At 47.3% G+C, this 15,808-nt stretch overlaps 1 protein-coding gene across 2 annotated transcripts; it reads left to right on the forward strand.

The window, feature by feature from the left end:
• Nucleotides 1-3,685: 3,685 nt before the first annotated feature.
• On the forward strand, nt 3,686-15,026 carry MKS1 (MKS transition zone complex subunit 1). 2 transcript variants are annotated; one of them, XM_061174655.1, is made up of 18 exons: nt 3,686-3,779; nt 4,151-4,260; nt 5,410-5,480; nt 5,954-6,109; nt 7,145-7,242; nt 7,430-7,558; nt 7,819-7,923; nt 8,361-8,469; nt 9,003-9,059; nt 10,104-10,146; nt 10,404-10,469; nt 11,959-12,029; nt 12,380-12,449; nt 12,549-12,656; nt 13,340-13,473; nt 13,976-14,058; nt 14,145-14,242; nt 14,349-15,026. In XM_061174655.1, exons 1-18 carry the CDS (start codon nt 3,700-3,702, stop codon nt 14,519-14,521), a joined length of 1,761 nt encoding a protein of 586 aa, XP_061030638.1. In that variant the 5' UTR covers nt 3,686-3,699; the 3' UTR covers nt 14,522-15,026. The 2 variants fall into 2 exon arrangements, 1 of the variants encoding a protein (XP_061030638.1); XR_009698162.1 differs by lacking the exons at nt 14,145-14,242; nt 14,349-15,026 and having other exon boundaries at nt 13,340-13,640; nt 13,976-14,051.
• Nucleotides 15,027-15,808: the final 782 nt, after the last annotated feature.

Consider the following 15,808-nt stretch of genomic DNA (forward strand, 5'->3'; position numbering starts at 1 on the left):
TGTCCTCTTGATGAATTGATGCATTTATCATTACAAAATATACCTCTTTATTCTTGATAATATCCCTTGTTTTGAAGTCTATTTTGTCTGTTATTAATATAGCCACTCTAGTTTTCTTTTGATTAGTGTTTGTTTGGTATATCTTCTTCCATCCTTTAACTTTTAAAAACATTTTTTTTCTTTTCCTGCTTTTTCTTTTTCTACTTTTGTTTTCTTCCAGTTTTATTGAGATATAATTGACATACAGCACTGTGTAAGTTTAAAGTGTATAGCATAATGATTTGACTTACATGTGTCATGAAATGATTATCACAATAAGTTTAGTGAACATCCATAATCTCATACAAAATTACAGAATACAAAAATACACATACAAAATTAAAGAAATAGAAAAAAATATTTTTCCTTGTGATGAGAATGCTTAGGATTTACCTTCTTAACAACTTTCACGTGTAACGTACAGCAGTGTTAATTATATTTATCGTGTTGTACCTTACATACCTAGTACTTATTTTTATTATAACTGGAAATTTGCACCTTTTGACTGTCTTCATCCAATTCCCTCTGCCCCCACCCCCCACTTCTGGTAACCACAAATCTGATCTTTTTTCTATGAGTTTGTTTGTTTTTGGAGTATAACTGACCTACAACATTATGTTAGTTCCTGTTATACAACATAGTGATGTGATATTTCTATACATCTCAAAATGATCACGATGGTAAGTCTAGTTTTGATCTGTCACCATACAATGATATTACAAAATTATTTTGTCCCCTCTGGCAACCTCCTATTTGTTCTCTGTATCTATATCTCTGTTTCGTTGTTTGTTCATTTGTTTTATTTTTTAGATTCCACATATAAATGAAATCATGAAGTATTTGTCTTTCTCTGACTTTTTTCACTTAGCATAATACACTCTATATCCATCCTGTTGTCACAAATGGCAAGATTTCATTCCATTTTTTTAACTTTTAAAATATCAATGTCTTTATATTTAAAGTGAGCTTCTTGTGGACAGCATATAGTTGGATCTTGCTTTTTATCTAATCTGACAATTTCTGCTTTATGGTGTGTTTATGGCCCCTTCCTCCATCTTCAAAGTCAGGGAGAGAGAGAGAAAAGCAAGAGTCAAGTCTATTATTCCTCATAAGATTGTTCCATTTCAGTAGGATCTCTTCTCTGGACCAAGGTGAGTTCAAGGGATAGTTATTAGGCATGAAGCATAGACACTGTGGGACCCAGAAGAATTTCTGAAGAACTGTAGTGATATTCTTCTGCTTTCCTAAAGTCTTGTAGTGGGGAGAGCCCAAGTAAGTTATAAAGTACCAACTGGAGAGGGGAAAGAGAGAGCGATTGGACTGTTATGATATAGCTCAGGTGTGGCTGGTTTAAGAAAGAAAAAATTGGGGTTGGGTGTGGGCGTAGATGTAAGGAGGCAGCAGAGTTCAAAGGAGAGCCCATAGGTTTGAGTCAAAATATCCTGAACATAAGTCCAGGCTCTATACTTCTTGGTCATAAGACTGAGAAATACAATTAATGTCTTGGTTTATAAATATGTGAAATGGAGGCAATATCTACCCTTTGTGATGGTTTGTGTAAGTGTTTTCTAGCCAAAAAAACAAAAAACAAAAAGCCTCCAAATAATGGTTCTATTTTAGGGAGAACACATTAAATGTCAACTCTGAACCTTCCTGACTGGGGATGGGGGAGGAAGGGTTGCTGGGGGTGGTACAAGGGATTTTGGCCTTTATGCTATATAATCCAAACTTTTGATGTTTAACAAGATGTCAGTATATAAATATAGTGGGGATCAGGCTACTCTTGATATCAGGGTACAAACTCCTTCCAGAATCTGAAAAAAGCCATGAACTCTTTCCAGAAAATGGCCCCCACAAAAATCTAGGGAGGTTTTTTTTAATTGACGTAGAGTTGATTTAGAACATATTAGTTCAGGTGTACAACATAGGGATTCAATATTTTTTATACATACTCCATTTAAAGTTATTACAAAATAATGGCTATATTTCCCTGTGCTGTAAAATATATCTCTGCTGCTTATTTATTTTATACATAGTAGTTTGTATCTCTTAATCTCATACTGGTATCCCCTACTGGTAAGGGAAAGAGTCAATAGACCCCCTGAACTCTGCTCATGGATCCCAATTTTAAGAATCCTGACTTATACCCGTAAATATAAGGAGAATAAAAATCTAGTTTACCTGTATAAAAATAATTCAACTATGGTTAGACAAATAACTTATATTTCCATACCATGTGGTACAGTACCTACCTTGTCTATAATTATGTCAGATTGACTTTGCTGTAAGTTTGATTTGGTATAAAACTAAACTGTTGGTACAGGCTCCACCTTTATCATTTGTTGTTCATGTGGCACAGTGTTGCCTATGCACAACTTTAAAAGAAAAAATTAGAGTGGCTTTTCTCTTAAAAGCTAATATTCTGCCTCCGTGGTTTCACCTGTTGAAATAATTATTTCCCAGATTGGCAACTGTGTGCTTTTATAGAATAAATTGGTAGGTAAGAGGTCGTGAAGCAGAGTGGAAGGTGTTCAGGCTTCAAAAGACAGACCTGGGCTGGAATCTCAGCTCCTTCACCACTTACTAGAATTCAACCTTCAAGCTCTGGCCTTGAATAACTTCATTGATTAAATGAGAATAACAAATACCTACTTAAGGGGTTTCTAGGAGGATTAGGGACAATACAAACAAAGCGCCCAGGCTGTATCAGATCTTAAATAAATAGGGCTATTGTTACGGTGAGTCCTTAGTGTTACACAACAGCAGCTTTGTTGTTTAGGGCTCCCAATGCCATATAATGAAACTGGCATGAGATTCTTGAGTTCAGGTGACTATTGCCTACTCTGTTGAGGAAGCAGCAAATGTCAAAGGCTGAAAATTGTTGACATCCCCAAGGTGTCAGGGAGCTAGACTCAAGGTTATGGTGTGTCCTGCCTTTGGCAGTCCAGTGAAGCACGTCTTCATAATGGCATTTTGTTGACTTTTCCCAAGGCCAGTGAGGTATCTAAGGTGGCTTAAAAATCCGGAAATAACACACGCAGGGGAAAAACCAGTGCAATAATGACATCTTTTCTTTCCTTACTGTTAGCTTCCTTGTTTCTTCTTTCTCTGGTTCAGTGAATGCCAACACAAGGATTAATAAATCTTGACACTTTTTTGCCTTCTTCCAAGAATATATTTTCATGTCTGAGTAACCGTCATCACCTCCCCTGACTCCTTTGGGAAGAATGGGTGCATTCTGTGAGTCACGTCCACCGATTAGGAGGCCAAAGTTTCCCAGGATTCAGTGGAAGGCTGTGTCGTGTGGTGGAAAAAGTAGTAGTTGAGAACTCAGGACACTTGGGTTTGGTGTCCATCACCATTTCTGTCTGAATCTGTATAAAAGGGGCCTATAGCGCTGCTTTAGTTTCCTCATTTGTAAAGTGCATCAAGTCTGGCCTTGGCTGTGAGCGAGCTTTGTTCCCACTCAGGATCAGCGGCAAACCCGCAGGTCACCCAGCCGAAGCGTGCGCTTGCACCAACTGGCCTGGGCCTGCAACGGACGGGGCTCTGCAGCGCCGCGTAGGGAACCGGGTTCCCGCCTCCCTAACCCAGCGTTTCCGTTGCCAGGGGAACTGGGACGGCGCGCTTTCCGGCGCAGTCGCGCGCAGCGCAGCTGTCATGGCGGAGGCCGTCTGGAGCACTGACACCGGAGAGGCCGTGTATCGCTCTTGGGACCCCGTGCGCAACCTCCGCCTCCGGTAGTCGCATCACCCCAGAGCCCCGTGCTTTTATGCTGTCAGATAATTAGAGCCTGAACTTCACTTCTTGTTTGCTGGGACCCCCACTTGCGTTTGCAGTCCTGGCCGCTGTCACCTCGTCTCCCCGCGTCTCCCTCACTACCCGGCACCCTCTTCACTCACAACTTCCAGACCCACCCTTTCAGGACCCTGCCCCTCCCAAGTTTCTCGAGGGCCCCGTGCCCCACTCACATCCCCTCTGTCGCCTACACCCCGCCACATTCTTGGTAGCCGTACCCTCTTCTGAGTTTTGTTTCCCCGTCTTTGCTCTGCGTTCACCTCCTGGTTGAGTGTTTTGTAACGAGTATTTTGGGCTTCTCTTTTCCTGGCAGAGTCCACCTGCAAAGAATCACATCAAGCAACTACCTCCATTACCAGCCTGCTGCCCAGCCCGGGAAGGACATCATAGACTTGGCCACTTTTAGGCCTCACCCATCCGCCAGTGGGTGAATGGTGGTGATGTGGCCGCTTGGGGATCTGGGGAAGGACCTAGGGCGGAGGTTACCTCTTAAGACGGAGTAGACCCAGGTCTATAGTCTGAGAAAAGGTATAGAGAGGTTGGGTTTATTGTCCAAGGTCACAGGGCTGGTAAATGTTGAAGCCAGGATTTGATCCCAGGCAATTTTAACTACTACATTATGTTGTGTAAAATTGAATAAGGCTTGATTCCTGCCATCAAGATGCTGATCCGAATTGTGGTCAAATGTAGGGAAATAGCAAATACCATACTTTAGATATGTTATAAATTTGCCTGTCAACCTAAATACCATTTGTGGCATTTTTTTTCTGAGAGAAAATATCGCTCCAAGCTTGAAACATACAACTAAACACTTTTTAAAACAGCTTAAAAATTGGGGTCTGCTTGGAAAATGTACATATTAACACCATCTGTGATCTAGCAGTTTTCCTTATCTGGGAAGCCAGAAAAGTGAGGAAGAGAGGACAGTGTGTTTGTGTTAGGTCACTGGTCTCTCTGCTTTTGTTGTTTCTGTTCAAAAATATTCCTGGGCAAGAGTGTGAGCTGGCAGGTAGTGAAGCATGTGTCTTTGAAAAAGGCATACTCAGCTAGGAGTGTGTGTATTAGATTTGGTTCTTTAAAAAAAAATCAGTTATATGTCTTTCCTTTTCTCTCCTGATACTTGGTCTCTTAAGGTTATAGTGTTTGTGATTCTAGATATATGGCTTCAGGAATAGTGAAGATAAAAATGCCACAGTTCCAAAAAAAAAAAAAAAAAATGCCACAGTTCCTGTCTAGCAAATGTAGGCAATTGGGATTGAGGAAGAGCTATTCAGCCTATATCTAATAAATTTCAGCTCTTGACACTGAATTAGATCAAATAATTCCTGGAAGGCATGACTTCCTTTTATTCAAATCAGAGTAGTGATGAAGACTTCTTGGGTCCTAATCTTGGCTTCTACACATATCCACAGCCTCTATAGAGTAAGTCTAGAGTGAGTGCTTCATAGATCAGTGAACTCCAACTGGTTTTGTGGCAAATATAAGAGCAGGGACTTTGGTTATAACCAACCACAGAGCAAGAAGTGGTGCTAGTTTGGCTCAAACATTTGACTCACTCTGTTGTCTTTGGAGGTGGACACCGCCCGGAGGTAGATGAAGAGGAGGAGGTCGTGATTGGGTGGCAAGAGAAGCTCTTCAGCCAGGTGAGCCAGTGTCCCTTGTCTGTTCAGTCTGCCTCCCCCTGGTCCACCTCCACCTGACTAGTCACAGGGAAGGATTCTTGATGCATATTGCTAAACTGATTTCCAGAAAGCTTATAACAGTTTATACTTTCCACTGTTGTGCTTATGGGGTCAATGGAATATAGTGCCTGCCACTACCCAGTTTTATAATCCTGGGTAAGACACTTTTCATCTCCGGGCCACATACCAAAACAGCAGAATTACTGTTTTGGTATGTCAATTCTGTAATAGCAGAATTGAATTAGACTATCACTGTGGTTCCTTTTAGCTCTAACATTCGTTGGCTCTCCTGTCCTCCATTAGTTTAGATAAACGACAGTTGGCTATGAGAACATGTCAAATTGCATCAGCTCTATAGAACTAATTTGACCAAACTGTTATAGGAACAAAATTTGACATATTCTCAGTAGAACTCTGTTTCCTTGTGACCTCAGTTTGAAGTAGATCTGTACCAAAATGAAGCAGCCTGTCAGAGCCCTTTGGATCATCAGTACCGCCAAGAGATTCTGAAGCTGGAGCATTTGGATGGCAGGAAGAACCGACGAATCTTTACCTACACTGACTCTGATAGATACACCAATTTGGAGGAGGTAGCATTCTTTCCCAAGCACTGTAGCTCCCTTCACCTTTGTCTCCCCTAGCTTTCTGGCCTCTCTGTGTGTTAAGTCAGAAGCCTGTTAAGGGGACACAGAGCTTCTGGCAGCCGAGCTGGGGTAGGTGGGCACAGTCTGCGGGGGGTGTGGCTGCTGTTCCCTGCTCCCTCTGCTGGAGGACCTGGGGGAGCCGGCAGTGTCTCTAATGATAGGCTTGCAGACCACAAACTGGGAGAAGCAGCCACTGGTTTGACTTCCTCCGTGCATCATGAGATCAGACAGGTGGATGGAGTCTAGAACCATCTAGATAAAATTCATCATGGATTCAGCCAAAACTGAATATATGGGTTTGAAGAAGAATTCAGTACTGCGTGGGGAATGGCTTATATCCTCAATTTGCCTCTGACAGCATACCCTCATGGACTTGTTTTACATTTTCTTCTGCATAGTCTGTCTTCTTAGTGAGATTTTAAACTCCTTGAGGGAGGGGAGTGCCTATATTTTCTGATTTTTGTCTATGACCTTGTAGATCTCTGCAAGGAGCCAGGTGTTAAGTGAATGTTTTTGAAAGGTTGATGCTTATATCAGGAAAGCTGTGGGTTGGTAGCATATAAAATTTGGGTTGTCTGTTTTGGTAAAGAAAAGGAAATTACAGGTAATGTTCAGTTACCTGTGGGAGGGTTTTCCACAGAATACTTATGTCACACTTCACACCTGCCAGCCACCTAGTGATGTCAACATCTGCCAGGCAGACTCACCAAACTTTTTGTTGGTATGTGTTTAGAGATTGCAGGCTCATTTTAAGATGAGCATAAATAAACTCATTTCTCAAGGATACTGTGCTGCTACAACCTTCTGGCAAACCAAGGCTTGGTTGGGCTCTTCTTTGGGCTGTTTGTGCCACTGTGCCCTCCGTCAGCGTGATTGTGAGGTTCAGGTTCTGTGTGAGGTTTCAGAAGGAAGACTTCCCCCCAGGTCCTTGGTCCCACATGGCCCTGAGCAGGCTTACACTGGGCTGCTCTGTTTTCCCAGCACTGTCAGAAAATGACCACCGCAGCCAGCGAAATGCCGTCATTCTTGGTCGAGCGAATGGCAAATGTCAGGCGGCGACGGCAGGACAGGCGAGGGATGTGAGTGCACGTGTGTACAGGGCCGTGGCGGCCTCTGTGGTCCGTCCTTGCCTGTGTTCTCGGTATGCCCACCAACTCGAGCGTCCCATCCTGCAGCGGGCCTCCACCTTCGCGTGCTCCCCTGAGCTCCTCCTTCAGGCTCTTCGGGGGGTGCCAGGGAAGTGACCCTTCCTGTGGTGTCTCCCAGGGAGGGTGGCATCCTTAAGTCACGCATCGTCACCTGGGAACCCTCAGAAGAGTTCATCAGGAACAACCATGTCATCAACACCGCTCTTCAGACAATGTACATCATGGCGGACCTGGGGCCCTATGGAAAGTGAGTGAAGCTTCTTACTGCCCAGCTCAGACCTTCATTCTCTTCTCCTGTCACTAACCATCACTCTCCTGTTATAGTCATCCCGGGTATATGGGAGGGAGGGATTTTTTCCTTCTTTTTCTTTGGAAGAGAGTATTTTACCGTTACAATTCTCACTCCAGCCTCTGTCCTCTCCCCTGATGTGTCCTGAATACCTCTTCCTCTTTCCCTGGAGGTGGGGCAGCAATCTTGAACCCTGGTGTTAATTCCCTGGTTTCTAGGCTTGGCTATAAGAAGTATGAACATGTCCTCTGTACTCTGAAGGTGGACAGTAATGGTGTGATCACAGTAAAACCTGACTTCACTGGCTCCAGAGGACCCTACAGGTGAGAAGAGGAAGAAAGGGACGGCGGAGACTGGCATTCCTTTCCTTGGCTTCACTTCTTGCCCCAAGTTGAGGAGATTCTCTGAAAGCCCTTCATCTGTTCTAACTTTTAAATTCCCAGCCAGTGGTTCATATTCTGTTCCAGGTCATAGACCCTTAGGACACTGGGCATCCTGTTCTCAGAAAATATGCACCTACACTGATTTGAAAGTGATACCTCTATCAGTGTGGTTAAGTGAAAATAATTCGCCGTGCTGCTGCCTGTAGGGACTAATCAAAACTGGGAGAGATGAACTAGCCAGGTCTTCTCCTCTGGGCTGACTGTTCCTCCTCTTACGTCTTAGAATAACAGAACTGTAAATCGGCTCATCCCTGAGCTGGGGCTAGGCCCCATCTCCTATTTTCTGAGTTAGTCCCTTTGTGGCTTTGACCTTACAGAATCGAGACAGACGGGGAGAAGCAGGAGCTGTGGAAGTATACGATTGACAACGTGTCCTCCCTTGCACAGCCTGAGGAGGAGGAGCGGGAACAGCGTGTGTTCAAGGACGTAAGTGCTGGTTCATTCCGAGAACCAGAGAGCTGGGAGCTGAGGCCGTGGTCGAGGTTGGGTCAGCAGGTGCAAGGCCTTGCTCTTAGTGGCCTCCCCTGACTTGGGAAGCACTGCTGACATATCAGATATAAGGTTTCGATCCTATTATAAGATCATAATAATAATGGCCATTTATTTGAGCATTTACCATGCTCTGTGCTAGGCCTTTCACATACTTTATTTCATTTAGACTGTACCACAAGCCTTTGAGGTGAATATTTTTATTATTACCATTTTATAAATGAGGAAATGGAGACCAAGAAGCTAAGCAGTCTGCCCAAGGTCACGTAAGTGCGAGAGCCAGGTTGGTCCCAGACCAGGGGACTCCAGAGCCTCTGTGCTTCACTGTCAGATGTCAGTGTCTGGGATGCTTAGGCCTCCAGCTTTCTGTGGCATTTCCCACTCCTGCTGCTTTTCTCCCTCCCGTGCAGATCTGAACCCTGGTCTGGCTGGGGTCGCACCTTGAGTTTCAGTGTGGTTTGTTTCCTCAGCTCTATGGCCGGCACAAGGAGTATCTCAACAGCCTCGTGGGCACTGACTTTGAGACGGTGAGTAGCTGGGTTTCTGTAGCCAGAGCGTTCTGACTGCAGCTGAGTGACGGTTCTCTCCTCAAGGTCCCAAAGACATACTCTTCAGTGGACAAAAGTAACAAATAACATTTAGAGTATAGTCCTTGTTATGTTTTAGAAGCATTGCATATTGATATAGAACTGATAATGCATAGGAAAAGGTCTCAAAGGGCACACACCCTATGGGTGGCTTTCTCTGGGGAGGGGGTGGGATTGGGAAATGGTAGATGGCTATTGGGTGGTGAGAGGGACATGTCAGGAATGTTTACTTTTTATTCTCTAAACTTAGGTGGTTTTGAATTTTTATCAGTGGGAGTGCATTCATGTATTACTTTGTAATTAATTTTATAAAGATGAAAAGTGTCTTCCTTACTCTTCATGTACATATTTTTCCTAATGCCCCATAGAGAGGGAGGGGTGTCATTTCTGTTTGTCAAATAGTTTGGCTCTTAAAATAAAACAAAAGAGTTTAAGTCCGTAATTCTGTGGTCCTATTCTTTGTCTTCTCTTATTCCAGGAGTTCCATTTCTAGATCTGGAAACAAGGAGAGAATTACCTGGTGGTCTCCCTCTCTCTCTCTAAAAAATTAACTTTCACTATTTTTGTGTTGTATTAGCAACAGATTTTTGGTGTTAAAAAGTTAGATAAGATAGATACACAAATAATTTAAAAAGGAAACTCCCTAGTTTCTTGACCTCCCTCTAGAGGGAGCAGGGGTCTCTAGCCTCTTGCTGTACGGCAGCAGGCAGCTGTGGATGCTTCTCTTGGCCATTCTTGTAAATTCCCCACACTTTGTTGCCTTCCCCACCGTTTAAATTAGGTGCTTTTTCCCTTACGTTACACACTTTTATAAATGAAGGAAACAGATTTGTGCAGAAGTGGCAGGTGGGGAGGAAGCGGGATTAGTCACACACCTGGATCTGACGTCCAGTGTCAGGTCCTCTGGGGATTTACGGGCAGGCTGGAGGAGAGGGGTCGCTTCCCTCAGACCTCCTGATCTGTCCCCCCTTCTCTCTACCTCAGACGGTACCAGGTGCCCTCCGGCTCTTTGTAAATGGAGAGGTAGGTAAGTGTCTTACCAGACAGAAGTCCCTTGATGCTTGGTAAGTGCCAGATTTAGTGGTGGAGTAATCCTCCCCGCCCTAGTAGAGGCCTTGGGTTGTCCGCAGCACTTGGGAGACTCAGGCATGTGTCTTTCCTGGAAACACAGAGAGTTCCTGGCCCTTGAGGGACTTGCTTCCACATGTGGGTAGGCCCTTCAGGACTGGGGTGGGTGTTAAGGGTGATAGGAGGATAAGCTGAAACAATTTCCTGTTTTCTTAGTTTCAGCCCAAGGCTATGAGTTTGACAATCTTTACGTCCACTTCTTCGTGGAATTGCCAACTACTAGTAAGTAATATTCATAAGTCTCTCTTTTTACCCATTCTGACAGTTTTCCAGAGTTTTCCAGGTCAGACTTCCTTCCCCACTCCTCCACTGAAATTGTTACTATTCTTTTCAAGGTCATAGATCACTTCCAAGATGTGAAATCCTGTGGTGATGTCTCTGCCTTCACCCTACTTGGCCTCTCAGAAGCATTCACCACAGCTCACTTTCCTCACTGAAACTCTCCTCTTGCCTTCTGGCTCTGTGCTCCTCTCTTCTCTCTCATTGGTGGCTCAGCGGCCTTCTTGGCTGTTTCCTCATCTTCTGTTGATCTAAAACTATTAGAGTACCCAAGGCTGGGCCTGGCCTTCTGTGACTCTCTCTCCACGGTCTTTCTAGGTGGCCTCATACATCCTGTGGCTTCAGTACTGTTTGTATGTCTCAGACTCCCAGATTTCTCTCTCTAGCCTTAGCCTCTCCCCTGAACTCCACACTCATGTCCACTTACCTCTTTGTCGTTCCTGTTTAACGTGACCAAAAGCTTCCTGATGCCCCCTCTTGCCTCAAACCTGCCCTCACGGTCTTTCCCATCTTAGCAGAATGGCAATGTCATTTCTGATACCAGAAACCTAAGAGACATCCTTGATTCCTCACTTTCTCCAGCTCCCTACCACCATTCATTCTATCAGCAGTTCTTGTCAGTTCTGTCTCCAAAAGATGGCTTGAATCCTCTATTCTCTTGAGGACCCTGGGCCAAGCCACCATCATCTCTTGCTTAGGCCAAAGCATTAGGTTTCTAATTTATCCTCTCGCTTCCTGTCTTGCTCCCTCTTAACGTTTCATTTGCCACGTACACCACAGCCTAACTGAGCCTTTAAAATGTAAACCAGTTGCGTCTCTTTTGAACTTAAAGCCCCAACAGCTTCCCTTCCCACTTAGAGCAAAATCCAAACTCCATTCCCTGAACGAGCTGGCCCCTGCCTATCCCTCCCTTACAACACTGCAGTTGTAATTTCTGTTCTTGAACAGGCCAAGTTCATTCCCATCTTAGGGCCTTTTCAGGGCCATTTCCTTTGTCTGAAAGCTTTTGTGTCCTGTCTTTGCACGACTGGTTCTGCTTTAGTTTAGGTCTCAGCCTAAGTGTCACCTCTGAGTGGTGTTCCCTCACCACCCCGTCTAAATGAGCCTCCAAGCCACTCAGTCCCTTCACCCTGTTTTATTTTTACTTTAGCATTTATTACCACTTGATAGTCTTTTGTTGGTTGGTTTGTTGTCTATTCCCCCCTCCCACCCCCAGCTGGAATGGTAGCCCCATGAGAGACAGGAAGCTTTTCTATCTGGTCACCAAGATGTCCCCAGTGATCGGTCATAGCACATAGCAGACACACAGTGAATGTGAAAGGAATGATTGATTGCATGAACGAGTGAGTGAATGGAGAAAGGAACTTTGTCTTTTTCTCAACTGCTTGCCTTCCTCCCCGTTGACTTACTATATGTGGTCTTTGGTTTTCAGGCTGGTCAAGCCCAGCATTCCAGCAGCTCTCAGGAATAACACAGACCTGTGCCACCAAGTCCCTGGGAATGGTAGGGCAACGAGAGGGGGCACCTAGAAGGGGACAGGACTGCTCGGGGGAAGGCATCTGAAGATTATCAGGCTAACGGCCTGGGGAAGATTCCAGAGCTGGGTCCGGCCCTTCGCTGTGGGCTCTGCAGGGTTGCCTGGTCCAAGGGTTCTCTCTGCCGTTTTGAGAGTGGTAGCAGCTCGGGTTTGGGTGTCCCTTCACCCCTCAGCCTTTTATTTCCTACCTGGGGTGATAGTTTTTCTTTTTCCCTTGGGACGGTGACCTTGTCGTTGGCTACAGGGAAAACAGATTCCAAGTGGGCCCTTGTCCACCCCATGGCACTGAGTATAAAATAGCATTCCTCTTTTTTAGGATAATGTGGCTTACTTCTCCTACCCGTTCACGTTTGAGGCCTCCTTCCTCCACGAGGATGAATCTGCCGGTGAGTGGCCCGGCAGGTGCTCGGCCTTGGGGCTCCTCAGACAGGCCCTGTCCTGGTGAAGGCCCCCGCTGACCTGGCCGCTTCTCCCCCTTGCTGCAGGTGCTCTCCCGGCATGGCCTGTGCTCTACTGCGAGGTCCTCTCGCTGGACTTCTGGCAGAGGTGTCGCGTGGAAGGCTACGGGGCTGTGGTGCTGCCTGCCACCCCAGGTGACCTCTCATCCCTGCCCCTCCTGTGGCCCATGTGCCCTAGCTCCTAGAAACAAGACTAACACTTCAGAAGATTCGACCACTTCCTGTGAGGAGTAGGGATGATTGGGAATTAGAAGCACTTACTTAACTTGCAAGATTCCTTGCTCCTTTTGAGGAAATGTTCCCCCTCTGTTAGAGACAACTGGGTGAAATGACAGCTAACTGGGAAGTTGAGCAGCTCTGGGCTCTGCTTCCGGCTCCTCTGATCTGACTCGTGGCCTTGAGGGAGCAGCCACGTGGCAAGATGGGCTCTCGGTGGATGTGTGTTGAGTGGATCAGCGTTCCTTTTGAAATAATAGCCGCTGTCTTCTGTTGTGCGCCAGGCAGTGTGCTAAGTGCTTCTCATTTCATTCTCCCCACCACTCTGTGAGGCGTAGGTGTTGTTATTAGATGAGGAGAATGGGGCTCAGAGAGGTTGAGAAACTTGTCCTGGTGCCTGGGTAATAACTGGCAGAGCTGAGATCTGAATTTCCATGGGATTGATTTTCAAGTGGGTACCCTAAACCACGATGATGACCTTCACCAGAGGTCAGGCCATCACCAGACCAGGTGTTTTGGTGGTGGTGAGGCCCGTGTCATTGCCGGGAAGTCAGCAAGGGACCACGTGCCGCTTCCGGCCCCATTCTCCTCTTCCTGCGCAGGCTCACACACCCTGACGGTCTCTACGTGGAGGCCCCTGGAGCTGGGCCCGGTGGCTGAGCTGAGGAGGGTTTTCATCGGCGGCTCTCTGGAACTGGAGGACCTCTCCTACGTGCGGATACCAGCAACCTTCAAGGTGACTTTCATCTTTGGGGAGACTTCATGCTGGGAACTTACGTCCCTATCTCTTCTGGAATAGGTGGAATCTGGCTTAAGGCCTCTTAATTGTTCATTGCTTCATCATTGCTTAGTCCCTTCCTTCCTGTGGCTTAAGCGGGAAGTCTCGGCCACATCTTGCACCAGGTACAAACATCACTGCTATCCTAGGAGAGCTCTGGAAAATAGTACACTTAGAGGTTTCCCCTGGTCCCTGTCGGAATAACTGGCCCCTCCTTCCAGCCCATCCCTGAGTCCTCAGGAATCAGAGGATTGGCAGGCAGCTTATAAGACTGCTGATTCTCGAATGAGGTTGGAATGTTCCTTGATTTAGTTGGGAGGTGATGGAATCTGGGTGTTGGGATGAAGTTTCCCCAACAGAACTGTTCTCCCCAAGAATGGGAATAAGAATGGGAGTGAGGCCACTGTGGCGCCTGGGGTCTAGGAACCAACAGAAGCCTGACGTTAACCGGATGCCGCAGGGGGAGCGTCTGAGCCGCTTTGGACTCCGCACGGAGACCACAGGCAGTGTCACCTTCCGCCTGCATTGTCTGCAGCAGTCCAGGTGAGTGGCCCTGGCCCTCCGCCTTGCGGCTCCTGACCCTGAGGGCTGCAAGAGCAGCCATGGCCATGTGGCGGGCTCCCCCGCAGGGCCTTCCTGGAGTCCAGTTCTCTCCGGAAGAGGCTGAGGAGCGTGTTGGACCGTCTGGAGGGATTCAGCCAGCAAAGTTCCATTCACGGTGTGCTAGGTACGCTCCCCCCACGCAGTCCCAGCCACACCCCGCTCCAGCATCCGCGTGGGCCCCATTTGCCCCACACCATGGCAGCTGACTCCTGTGTCTGCTTCCCTCACAGAAGCCTTCCGTCGAGCCCGGCGCCGCATGCAGGAGGCCCGAGAAAGCCTTCCCCAGGACCTCGGGAGCCCCTCGGGGGCACGGTCTCCTAGCTCGCTGCAGTCCTGGCCCGCCGTGCACGAGGACAAGACGAGTGATATCCAAGGCCTGGGCCCTCTTCGTCTTTCTGATTAGAGACCCCGCTGACCTGCTGAGAACCGGAAGAGCTGAGAATCCCGGGCTGGCCCCCCTGCCTGATCTTCAGCTGCTGGGTGGCAACAAAGCCAAAGACCCTGTGGCCCCCATATGGTCCCTGTCTTCATATGTCAGCCACTGCAAGTGACCATCGCAACAAGACAGGCTTTTTGGTTTGAGACCAGTTTTGGGGGGAAGCCCAAAGTTAGTTCTGTCCTCGACACAGCCTCCTTTCCAGCCTGTCCCACGGTCTCAGTGGCAGAGAGCAGCAGTACCTCCCGCTCCACACCTGCTTTACACATGGAGGCCTGAGAAGGAAGGCAGGCGAGAGGGATCTTACATTCCTGGCCCAGGAACCCAGCCTCCTCTTCCCAGGGTAGCGTCCCCTTCCTGCTGGGGGCTTGTTTCTGTAGTAAATGAAGGCTGAAGGCAGTGCCCAGTCCTTTCTGCTAGCTAGCTGTCATCTTTTATTGTGTTTTTTGTACATAAAAACTTTTTATACTGACTGACGTTCTGTCGGCTGGTTTTCTGCTCGGGTCGCTTGCATGGCCAAGGTATTCTCCTTAATGTCGGGGCCCCTAACGCTGCTGCCCTTCCCTGCCTTTTCCTACTCCATAGTGTTTCGATGCTCTAAACTCAGCCCCCAGGAGAGGCTTTAAGGTTAGTGCCAGCTGTGTCTTAGCAGCACTCCTCTTAAACATCTGGAGCAAAGCATGGGACTGAGGTCCAGCCCCCGCCCCCCCCCCACCCCGAGCCCAATGCAGAAACCAGCTTCTGCCCTCAGGGGTGCTTTATTGGTAGAAGCAGAGTGTGCTGTGCAGCCTGAGGGCTCCAGAGAAAGACCATGGGGCGGCTGGAGGCTGGGACTCTGGCCTTCCAGTCATAGGCAGGGGTCAGGGACAGGGTGGGAAATAGATGAAAGTGGCTGGAGATGAAGATGACTCTTCTCGCCTGGGCCTCAGGACCCCCTTGCTTGGCTCACGAGCCCTTGCACCTGGAGCTGACATGTGACCTAATACATAAGAGGCTCGCATGGCAGGAGGGTTCATTGCTGCTGGGAGCCCTGGCCGTCACTCCCAGCCAGAGAAGCAGCTCTGAGCTATAGCCAGCAAAAGCATCAGCAGGAAGCAGTTGCTCCAGGGGAGGAGGTAGCCTTGTGGTCTTCCCCAGGTTTCCTTGTCTCCAAGGTCTCCAAGGTCGGAGGCTTGGGATGGACTCCTGCGGAAGCAGCACAAGTGGCAAGTGAGGAACTTGCTGGATGTCCAGAGATTGAGCTGTTCTTAGGGT

The sequence above is a fragment of the Eubalaena glacialis genome, chromosome 19 (assembly GCF_028564815.1).
Source record: "Eubalaena glacialis isolate mEubGla1 chromosome 19, mEubGla1.1.hap2.+ XY, whole genome shotgun sequence".
Lineage (NCBI taxonomy): Eukaryota > Metazoa > Chordata > Mammalia > Artiodactyla > Balaenidae > Eubalaena > Eubalaena glacialis.